The sequence below is a fragment of the Callorhinchus milii genome, unplaced genomic scaffold (genome assembly GCF_018977255.1).
Source record: "Callorhinchus milii isolate IMCB2004 unplaced genomic scaffold, IMCB_Cmil_1.0 Scaffold11, whole genome shotgun sequence".
Lineage (NCBI taxonomy): Eukaryota > Metazoa > Chordata > Chondrichthyes > Chimaeriformes > Callorhinchidae > Callorhinchus > Callorhinchus milii.
This window is the reverse complement of record NW_024704752.1, coordinates 13,018,073-13,028,758: the sequence shown is the minus strand read 5'-3', so window position 1 is coordinate 13,028,758 and position 10,686 is coordinate 13,018,073. Positions and strand designations below refer to the sequence as shown.

The following is a 10,686-nucleotide window of genomic DNA, read 5'->3' as shown; positions in this document are numbered from 1 at the left end:
CTTTTACAGAATGCCTCATTGGAGCACTTATGCTTATATTCAGTTACAATGACCCAAATTCATTGATTAACCTAAAGTACTCGCACTAATTTGGACCTCTGTCTAATTAGTGTGGACGTCAACCTGGAGAAGCTGGTTCTGAGCAACATTTAATCTTAAACCAATGTATGTAAAGGGAAAGAAAAGCAAACATTTGTTGCATTACACTGATTTCATGCTCCTCGCCAGACGCACGAAAAAAATCACTAGAACTGGACAAATGGGTAATAATTAGCTTAAATTTCACAACCAGCTGTGCATCAACTGGTTTGCATTGAGAAACTGCATGTGATGAGTCACTGAAGTGTACTCAGATTACTGTCGCAGACACATTGAATATTTTTGGCTTTACCAATCAATTCTTCAAACTCATTAATTTCCCAAACTACATCTTCACAATCAGGAAATTTGACTTGCATAAATCAAACAAGCAATTAAAAATGCAAACATGCTGAATCTTTTGCCATTAAAAACTAGTCAGCCCAAGATAGGAATTAAGTACTAGCGATCAAACAACTTACGAATAACAAAAAAAAGCTTGGAGAACATGGGAAGGGCAATACAAACATCCATTGTGTTTAACTGTAAAAGATGCAGCTGTTTTGCTGAATAACAAAGTGAATTTATCAGAATGTGTAGGCAAAACTTGATCTGTGTTAAGTTAGTTCACATTTCCTGGCACTGGAAGCCCCAGGAACAGAAAAAAAAAAGGTTTCTTCTCTTAGTCGCTATCCACCTAACCCCGATGGAAGGACAGTCAAGTATCAGGTCAGACGAGAGTAAAGATTGGGCTCAAAAATAGCCTTCCAACTCTCATGGTCAGGTCTACCACATGAATTATGGCCACTGGGCCATCCCTAGAACTGTATCCCAGAATAGAAAGAATCGCAATTAGGATTAGAAAAGTTTGACCTCATCCAGAAAAAAAGTGATGTGGTGGAGGGGTGAGGAAAGAACAGATGGAAGTCTCAGTAATTTGGTTTGGAGAAGTCAGTATGGTGATGTATTTCCGTGCATCAGAAATCCAGTTGACCAAAACAGCTGCATTACTGACCCATTAATATGAAAACCTCAATTTTAACTGGTGAACAGCTTTGAAAATGGCAAGTTTGGTTTTAAAACTCTGATAAATATTTGGAAGAAGACCTGCCAGGAGAAAATAAACACATATTCGCTAATTTTGGATGCCATGGGGGCAAGTGAAATGATCATCGGTGGGTCTTATTGGGCCTTTTCCTCGGAATCACTGAAAACTATTATTTTTATTGGCCGCATTTAACACATTTTTATTGCTAACTCTAGATTCGCACACAGCCACTCCTTTGAGAGTTTGTATTCCCAGTTTAAGCGATCAGGATATACATCCTACTCAGCATCCATCGAGGCAAAAAATATATATATATAGCACAGCGCTGCTCCATCCACAAGAGTGAATTATAATAATAATAATCCTTGCATTTGATATAGCGCTTTTCACGTCGGGAGGACGTCCCAAAGCGCTTCACAGAACACACTGTAAAGTGAAGTGACTGTATATTTGTGGGCGAACGCGGCCGCCAATTGCGCACAGCAATGTCCCACAAACAGTCGTGGATTGAAAATGACCAATTTAATTATTGTTTTTGGAGGGATTATATGGTTTATGCAAACTTAAGGGTTTGGACCGCACCAACATGGCTCTCCCGACACTATCCAGTCGGTATCACCAGCTCTATTCTGCACAAAACATCCTCCGTCATTAATAAATAGCTTTTCGAACAGCAGTTATTGTGCGGGACACGAGCTGAGCGAGTGAGAGCGGCCAATCTGCCGCACGGTCGGTGCGTAATCCTCATCGCACCGCAGCAACACACCGGGGCCCGAGTCCCGTTCCAAAACCCCAAACAATAATAAATTGGTCATTTTCAATCTACGACTGTTTGCGGGACATCGCTGTGCGCCATTGGCCGCCGCGTTCGCCCACAAATACACAGTCAATTCACTTCACAGTGTGTTCTGTGAAGCGCTTCGGGACGTCCTCCACGACGTGAAAAGCGCTATATCAAATGCGAGGATTATTATTATTATTATTATTATTATTATTATTATTATTCAGTGCTTAATTTAAACCCCTTAAACGCACCTTTGACGGCGACTCGCAAACTTCGCACAAGTCGTAATCAAAACGACCGACACGACTTGCGCGAAGTTCACGGCCAAAAAAAAAAAGCGTCCGCCGGTGGTCGCGGTCCGGCGTTGCCATCGGCGGGGGGTCAAGTGGTCACGCGACTCCGCAGCAGCTGCGCTCCCCCTTCGCGGACCGACTCGGAGAAGGCGGCGATGGCGACCGCTGAGCCGCGTCGGAAACGTTGCGAAGGAGTTCCCGCACCGTGAAGAGGCTGAAGGCGATCCGCTCGTGGGCCGCCCGGTCCCCGCACTCGTACAGACAGCCGATGGCCGCGGCGGGAGCCCCCGCCTCGCCGGAGGGCGCCTCCAGGTACGCCAGGTCCGAGTACGCGCTGGGACCTTCGCTAATAACCCACGGCTCCGTCCAGCTGTCGGGGTCCCGGGGACAAGTGCTCAGGTAGACCCCCAAGTCGGCCCGGGAGGCGGGGCTGGTGGGGTGAGAGAAGGCGACCCAGGTCGGGGGCGGGGGCGGTTGCGGGGGCGGGTGCGGTTGCGGGGGCGGGTGCGGGTGCGGGGGTGTGGGGGAGGGGGCGCCCCGGGAGCCGGTGGGGGCGGGGAAGCCCACCACACTGCCGTGGCAGCCGCGGGCGGGTTCCGCTAACCTCCGGACCAGGCGACCGGACAGGAAGGCGGCGCCGCCGTCGGGGCTGAGGGCCTGGACTCGGCAGCCCAGCGGGGACCGGGCGTTGCAGTACAGGACGCGGCTGCCGTTCGCCTCCTCCACCGACACCATCTGACACTCCCCGGTCCGCAGGTTGGGCACCGCCTCCCCGACCCGCCACGTCCGCCCGTGGTCGTCGCTGTAGAAGCCGAAGGAGTGCGGGCGGCTCCGGCCAACCCCCCCGAGGCCCTCGCTCCGGTCGATCCGGTAGGCGTAGGCCCCCACCACCAGCCGCCCGCCCCGGAGCTGGACCCCGTGGCCCGGGCCCAAGGCGAACGTCGCCCACTGCCCGAGGCGGCGCCCGATGGTCGGGTCGGTCAGGTCGGTCGGAGCGCCCCAACTCCGGCCCCGGTCGGCGCTCCTCACGCAGCAGAGCCGCGCCGCGTTGCGGCCGGTGGTGAGCTGATGGGACTCGGACACGCGCCCCTCCACGGCGATGAAGAAGAGGAAGAGGGTGTCCGTGTGGCGGTCGTGCACCGGACACGGGTTCATGGACCGGTGGCCTGTCAGGTGCGCGGACTGTACGGCTCTCATGTCCCCCCACTGGCGGGCAAACACCAAACTGCTCCAAATAACGGGGTCTCTCTCTCTCTCACTCACTCACTCACTCACTCACTCACTCACTCCACTCACTCACTCACTCACTCACTCCACTCACTCTCACTCACTCACTCACTCACTCACTCACTCACTCACTCACCTCACTCACTCACTCACTCACTCACTCACTCACTCACTCACTCACTCACTCACTCACTCACTCACTCACTCACTCACTCACTCACTCACTCCACTCCACTCACTCACTCACTCCACTCCACTCACTCACTCACACTCACTCACTCACTCACTCACTCACTCACTCACTCACTCACTCACTCACTCACTCACTCACTCACTCACTCACTCACTCACTCACTCACTCACTCACTCACTCACTCACTCACTCACTCACTCACTCACTCACTCACTCACTCCACTCACTCCACTCACTCCACTCACTCCACTCACTCACTCACTCCCCTCACTCACTCACTCACTCACTCACTCACTCACTCACTCACTCACTCACTCACATTGGTCTCACTCACTCACTCACTCACACTCACTCACTCTCATTGGTCTCACTCACTCACTCACTCACTCACTCTCTCTCTCATTGGTCTCACTCTCACTCACTCACTCCCTCTCACTCACTCTCACTCTCTCATTGGTCTCACTCACACTCACTCTCACTCACTCACTCTCTCTCTCATTGGTCTCTCTCTCTCACTCACTCACTCACTCTCTCTCACTCTCACTCACTCTCATTGGTCTCTCTCACTCACTCACTCTCTCTCTCATTGGTCTCTCACTCACTCACTCACTCTCACTCACTCTCTCTCTCATTGGTCTCTCTCACTCACTCACTCTCTCACTCACTCTCACTCTCATTGGTCTCTCACTCACTCACTCTCTCTCACTCACTCACTCACACTCACTCACTCTCTCATTGGTCTCACTCACACTCACTCTCACTCACTCACTCACTCTCTCTCTCATTGGTCTCACTCACTCTCTCACTCACTCACTCACTCACTCTCACTCTCTCTCATTGGTCTCTCTCACTCACTCACTCACTCTCACACTCACTCTCACTCACTCTCTCACTCTCACTGGTCTCTCTCTCACTCTCTCACTCTCTCTCTCACTCACTCTCTCATTGGTCTCTCTCTCTCACTCACTCACTCTCACTCACTCTCTCTCTCACTCACTCATTCTCACTCTCTCTCTCATTGGTCTCTCTCACTCACTCATTCACTCACTCTCACTCTCTCTCTCATTGGTCTCTCTCTTACTCTCACTCACTCACTCACTCTCACTCTCTCTCATTGGTCTCTCTCACTCACTCACTCTCTCTCTCAGTCTCACTCTCACTCACTCTCTCTCACTCACTCACTCTCACTCTCTCTCTCATTGGTCTCTCTCTCACTCTCACTCTCTCTCTCACTCACTCACTCACTCTTCACTCTCTCTCTCATTGGTCTCACTCACTCACTCTCTCTCTCTCACTCACTCACTCTCTCATCGGTCTCTCTCTCTCTAAGATGCAATGGTTGGAACTCAGCTTAAAAGTTCCACTCTTCCTGAAATTACCTAAATACCCGTTCATGTCAAACTATTCATTATTATTATTATTTATATTATATTATTGTTATTATTATATTAAAAATATTATTATAATAATATTAATAACAATTGATAGTTTTAATAATTAAAATTAAATTATTAAAATTAAAGCGTTATTGCGGAGACAACAGCCAAATGAATGGTAAATGTTGCTTTCCCCCCAATAAAAAAAAAACCTTGTGTGTGTGTGTGGGTGTGTTTCTCTTTTTTTTTAATTAAAAATTAAAAATAAAAAGAAATTTCTAAAAGAGAGACAGAAAGAGACGGTTTTTTCTGAACGGGATTGTGATTATTATTATTATTATTATTATTAATTATGATGAATATGGACGGTGTGTGCAATTGGGGTTCAGCCTCACCTCGACATAGGATCCGGAGAGATGTCCTCTGCGCAGCACCAACAGGTTCGCGTCCGCGTCGTTGGGAGTGAACCTCTCCTCCGCAAAAGCCAACAGCGTCCCGGTGGTCGGTAAGTACAGCAGAGCGGGGATCCGGTAAGTGACCCCGCGCCTGTCCTGCTCGAACAGGACGGTCTTAGCCGGTAGGTACCGAGAGCACATCCCTGGGGAGAGAGAGAGAGGAGAGGAGAGAGAGAGAGAGAGGAGAGAAGAGGAGAGAGAGAGAGAGGGAATAAAAGCAATAGCGAGTCGTGGGTACCTATCAATTGCAGAGGGAATCAGCTCGAGATTATATATATATATATACTCACTCTCACACTCACTCACTCACTCTCACACTCACTCTCACACTCACTCACTCTCACACTCTCACTCACTCACTCTCACACACTCACTCTCACACACTCACTCTCTCACTCACTCACTCTCTCACACTCACGAGCCACATGTTATTGGCGTAATTAAATCCACCAATTATTTTTATAAATTATTTTGCAATCACAACTTAAAACACTCGCCTCGTGCAGAATTGCATTCGTTGGGGTGGGGGTTTGCTGAGCGTCCACCTGAGATGGGTCAACACCTCGCGCTTTTTTCTCTCTTTTTCTTTCACTCTCTGTGTGTGTGTGTGTGTGTGTGTGTGTGTCTATCTGTCACATTCTGTCCATCACCGCAGTGACCCGGAAATCTCACTGAAGCAGCAGCGGCGCAATTGTTTGCACGTCGCGCATCAGCAGAACAGCGTTATTGTTAACGAGGGGAAAACAGTCAAATCCAACGCATTGAGCATTTTTTTCCCCCCCTCTCCCTCCCCCTCCCTCCCCTCCCTCGAATTAAGAAACTTTCTGCCGCTTTTGCACCGTTCGGGATAATTATTGACTGTGGGTCTGTTCTGTGCTGTACAAACAGAAGTGGGTTTTTGCGAATTCGAAATTGCAATTTTTTTTACATAAAAAAAATGAACCCCAAACGTTGTAAGTGGATTGCAATTAATTTAACGGTGTGATTTCTGAAGTGAATCAAGTGAAACTCAGCCAAACGTTGAAGTGAGGCTGCAGACAGCTGATGGGCATCAGCATTAAAGGGCGTCTATCATCCTCATAATAATAATAAAATAATAATAATCCTTGCATTTGATATAGCGCTTTTCACATCTTCCAGACGTCCTCACATCATCACATGAAGCTCACAGTGATTGACTTCTGCTTCAACATGAGCTCTCTGGAGTTATCCCTTTCTTCTGGTTTGATTGCACTCCAGGTTTCGACGCACACAGTCCATCCTTGGAAGAAAATCCGCAACAGGAATAAAGCGTCTAAATTGGTAGGAATCGAACTTCTGTAGCTGTGAGCTATGAACACGGTTGGACGTTCTACTGTTAACTTTATTTTAGAGAGCTCAGACTAGTCCTACTATCGAGGGCTATAACGAGGTCAACATTAACCTGGGCCATCACATGATTTCTACTGCCACTTTTTTTGATCACTCTGGGTTTCCACCTTCCAATTACTGTGTGCGTGAATAAAGTTATTTCTTCCATCAATAAGTCAACAAACAGACGAACAAACCATCGGATGTTAAAAGTCCAACTATTATTTATTTGGCTTCAGATTTTTTTTAAAAAAAAGTGCAGTTAAAGCAATAACATAATCCGGAGGGAACGAACCGTGTGCCATAACATGTAGGTTGGGTTTTGACATTTGTTGTGAGTTAGAAATTTCACATCATTTAGTTCCTGCTAACATGCTCCAAACATACAGCCCAACAGTCCGTTCATCATTTGCAGGGAACACAGAATAGTTTCAATCGCACTTGTCCCCATGAGAATGGAAAAGAGAACCACGTTCCACAGCACAATGTCCCTCGGGTGTTCACAGACTCTCCAGAGTGAGTGATGGTACAGGTAGTTTTCAGTACTGCACACAAAAAGAAATGAAATACTTAAATAATTTGAATCACGGTGGGTAGGTGTAAAATACTAGAGCAGACTGTACAACAACAACTTGAATTTATACAAAAATATACAGTCAATTCACCTTACGGTATATTCTGTGAAGCGCTTTGAGACGTCTTGAAGACACGATAAGGCGCTATGTCAAATGCTGTTATTGTACAGCGCCCTCCAAGCCAGGCTCTGTCCCGGGAGCGCTTAACAGTGGTGGAGCTCGATGCCGAGCCAGGGGTAGGGGAAAGGTGACAATAGGCACAGTCGAGGAGGAAGGTCTTCAGGCGCAACCTGAAAATGGGGAAAGAGGGAGCAAGGCGAAGGGATTGAGGGAGGGAGTTCTATAGCTTCAGGGTGTAGCGGCTGGAGCGAAGGATTTGAGGGAATTCTTTTAAAATATGTGTTTTTTAAAATAAAAACAAATTAAAAGGTATGATAATTTGCAATTGATAACAAAACAAGCTGCACATTCACACACCTTACCTAATGATTAATGTGCTTTCGGTGTGAAAGGGGTATTCCCACACTCTTACTTGCGTTCCATTAGGCAAAGTTTCATTGAATAGACAAAGGGGTCCGTTTGCGAGTCCAAGACCAGATATACAAAGACAAGCAAAGGAGCAAGCTCCAGCCACGAAGGAATAAAGAATGGACACGAGCATCTATGGATAGAAATAGTATTACTCAGTTTTTCAAACATACCTTTAGTCCACAGAATTCGGGTCGACTTAAATTTTATTCCCCCGTTTCAATTTACACAAGACGTGACATTCTATTTGCCTCTAAATCACTCAAACTCCTGGATTATAAATTGCACCACATGTGGTACATTCTAGAACAGAATTGTAATATGTAGCAGATCCCACTTTGGTTGCCTGAGGAACACTTCCAACTCTAATGTCTTTTCTGGACGGTTCAGGAAGGGTTAGACTGTTTGGAGGCTTACCTTCATCCTTGATTGGATGCACAAACCGAAGTGACCTTTATGGGCAGCTGCTTTAATATAAAGACCAGCCAGAAGCACCTGAAAAGTAAATAAGCAATAAAGCCTGTGAGTTGCATGCCTGGCATCATTGGGATGGGGGAGCAGGGATTTTGCCTGTTAAGAATGTTTCATATTGTTGGAATAGTCGGCTTGATTTTCTCTGGGCGAGCATTGCGAAGTAACACACGTAAATGGAACTATTTCTGAGAAGCAGAAACGGGGGAAGAGGGTCTGAATCTGACTGGTGAATCATAGTTCGTGTAGACTTCCTATTTCGTATGATGGTCACATGAAAATGAGTTTGGGGTTATATTTTTTGGCAGGATTGATGACTAAGGGAGGCTGAGGAGATCATTGTCTTGCTGTGCAATCAATGTACACCATCCAGTGTATAATACCTGTTCTACCTCATAACTGACCAACACTTCAATTTCTGACCCACAAAAGATGGGAATCAGAATATGTCTGCATGTCTGAAGCCCATAATAATCCTTGCATTTGATATAGTGCCTTATCACGTCTTCAAGACATCTGTCTCAAAGCACTTCAATGTTATATACTTTGAATTGATTGTATATTTTGTGGGTGAAATGCGGCAGCCAATCGCTCTCAGCGGTGTCCACTGTGTGGGGCATTGCTGTGATCAAGTGGCTGCTGCGTTTCACCCACAAAATAATCAATCCCACTTTACAATCTAATCTGTGGGATGCTTTGAGAAGTCTCAACGACGTGATAAGGCACTATATCAAATGCAAGGATTATTATTATTAAATGGAGGCATTGTACTCATCTTTTCCCCATCCCCACACACACAAATTACTGGACTGCCATTCTAGCCAAAGAATACCCTCACTGACTTATTTACCTTTGTGGTCATACAAGGAACACAATGCATCTATACCATTGCTGCTTTAGAAACGACCTCAACCTAATAGCGAATAGTTTGCAAGTGGTGTTAAAACTATTTATTCCCTGAAGCACACTTTTGTGCCTGTACTTCGTGTTAAACGGGCTAAAAAAAAAGTTCTTACCGGTATTCCTCCGCCCCACCCCCCGGGCAGAATCCTGGCTTCCCATGCGATATGCTTTTCCAGGATATGTTTTGTTTTTCCATTGGGGAAGAGGAGCATGAGGTTGGTGACTATGGCAGTCAGAGCCAGAGAGATGAGGGCGATGCCTATACAACGAGCACAGCAACCGACACACATCTCTGCAGGGGCCAAGGAGAATCTACACTGGTTGTTCAAACTCATTCCTTCCTCTTCCTCGCTTCCCCCGTATCAGCCTCCTCCACATCAATGACTTCTGAACCAATTGAAATCACTGATGTACTTTTGTTGACAGTGGAATTAGACAAGTTATTTTGGGATCTGAAGCATGAGGTTGAAGTAACTTCTTGAAATATATAATGCAGAGAAAGAGAACCCCACCTTGACATAATAATAATCCTTGCATTTGATATACCCCCTTATCACGACTTTGAGACGTCTCAACATGCTTCACAGAATATATTGTAAAGTGAATTGACTGTATATTTTGTGGGCGGAATGCAACAGCCAATTGCGCACAGCAGTGTCCCAAACAGTTGGGGAATTGAGTGACCAATTTTTTTNATTACCCTGGAAAACGATCCTCTAATCGACTAACAACCAGGTTCCTACTTAAAGCTAGGTAAACAAGAGTGTGGAGTAAGGAAACTTGCCTAATTTTTCGCCCTGCCTGGGAATTGAACCCAAGTCCTCTCACTTGCGTGGGGAGTGCTACAGAACTCCATAACAGGACATTGATGAAGGTGGGGGAAATTAGTAATGCTTGCTCACACCCTTTATGAATCTTGATACCAGGTGATGTATTCCCTGATCTAATGTATTCCTCAAGAATGTCTATTGGTTACACACGCCCAAGACAAATTTGTGGAGATACAAATGCAAGGATTATATTAAGAACTAGGATATCGATTGATCATTCAAGCTAGGTGAATTGGTAACATTCTTGGCTCTGGCTCAAGATTTGAGCCCCACACTCAGGCTGGAGTCAGAGTCTGATGCTGTCCTTTGGATGAGATGTTAAATCAAGACCCGACATGAAATATCATTGCAAACTGGCTTTCTCCTCCAGCAATAAAAGTTCCATCTAGTCTATAACTACATCAGACAAAATAGCTAAACCGAAACTATCAAACACCAGGTGCGGATCCATTGCATCTGTAGTCAAAGCTCATTAACTCACGAGTCAGACATAGAGATATCAAAATACATTTGATTGGATCAGTGCTCCAATCAGTGCCAATAATTTGATCTCAGATTCAACCAAGAATGGTCAA

At 46.3% G+C, this 10,686-nt stretch overlaps 1 protein-coding gene across 1 annotated transcript; it reads right to left on the bottom strand.

The window, feature by feature from the left end:
* Window positions 1–2,299: 2,299 nt before the first annotated feature.
* Window positions 2,300–5,713, bottom strand: LOC103176265 (sialidase-4). The gene is made up of 2 exons (XM_042339249.1): window positions 5,395–5,713; window positions 2,300–3,409 (listed from the first exon to the last, which is right to left on the bottom strand). The coding sequence occupies exons 1-2, from the start codon at window positions 5,593–5,595 to the stop codon at window positions 2,300–2,302; spliced, it is 1,311 nt and encodes a 436-aa protein (XP_042195183.1). The 5' UTR covers window positions 5,596–5,713.
* Between the last annotated feature and the right edge of the window lie 4,973 nt (window positions 5,714–10,686).

What these genes read in the sequence shown, in the direction of transcription:
- LOC103176265 (XM_042339249.1), bottom strand. Translation starts at nt 5,595, where the DNA reads ATGTGCTCTCGGTACCTACCGGCTAAGACCGTCCTGTTCGAGCAGGAC. An exon ending in TCTCCGGATCCTATGTCGAG is followed by an intron (nt 3,410 to 5,394) that starts GTGAGGCTGAAC and finishes TTTGCCCGCCAG; the next exon opens with TGGGGGGACATGAGAGCCGT.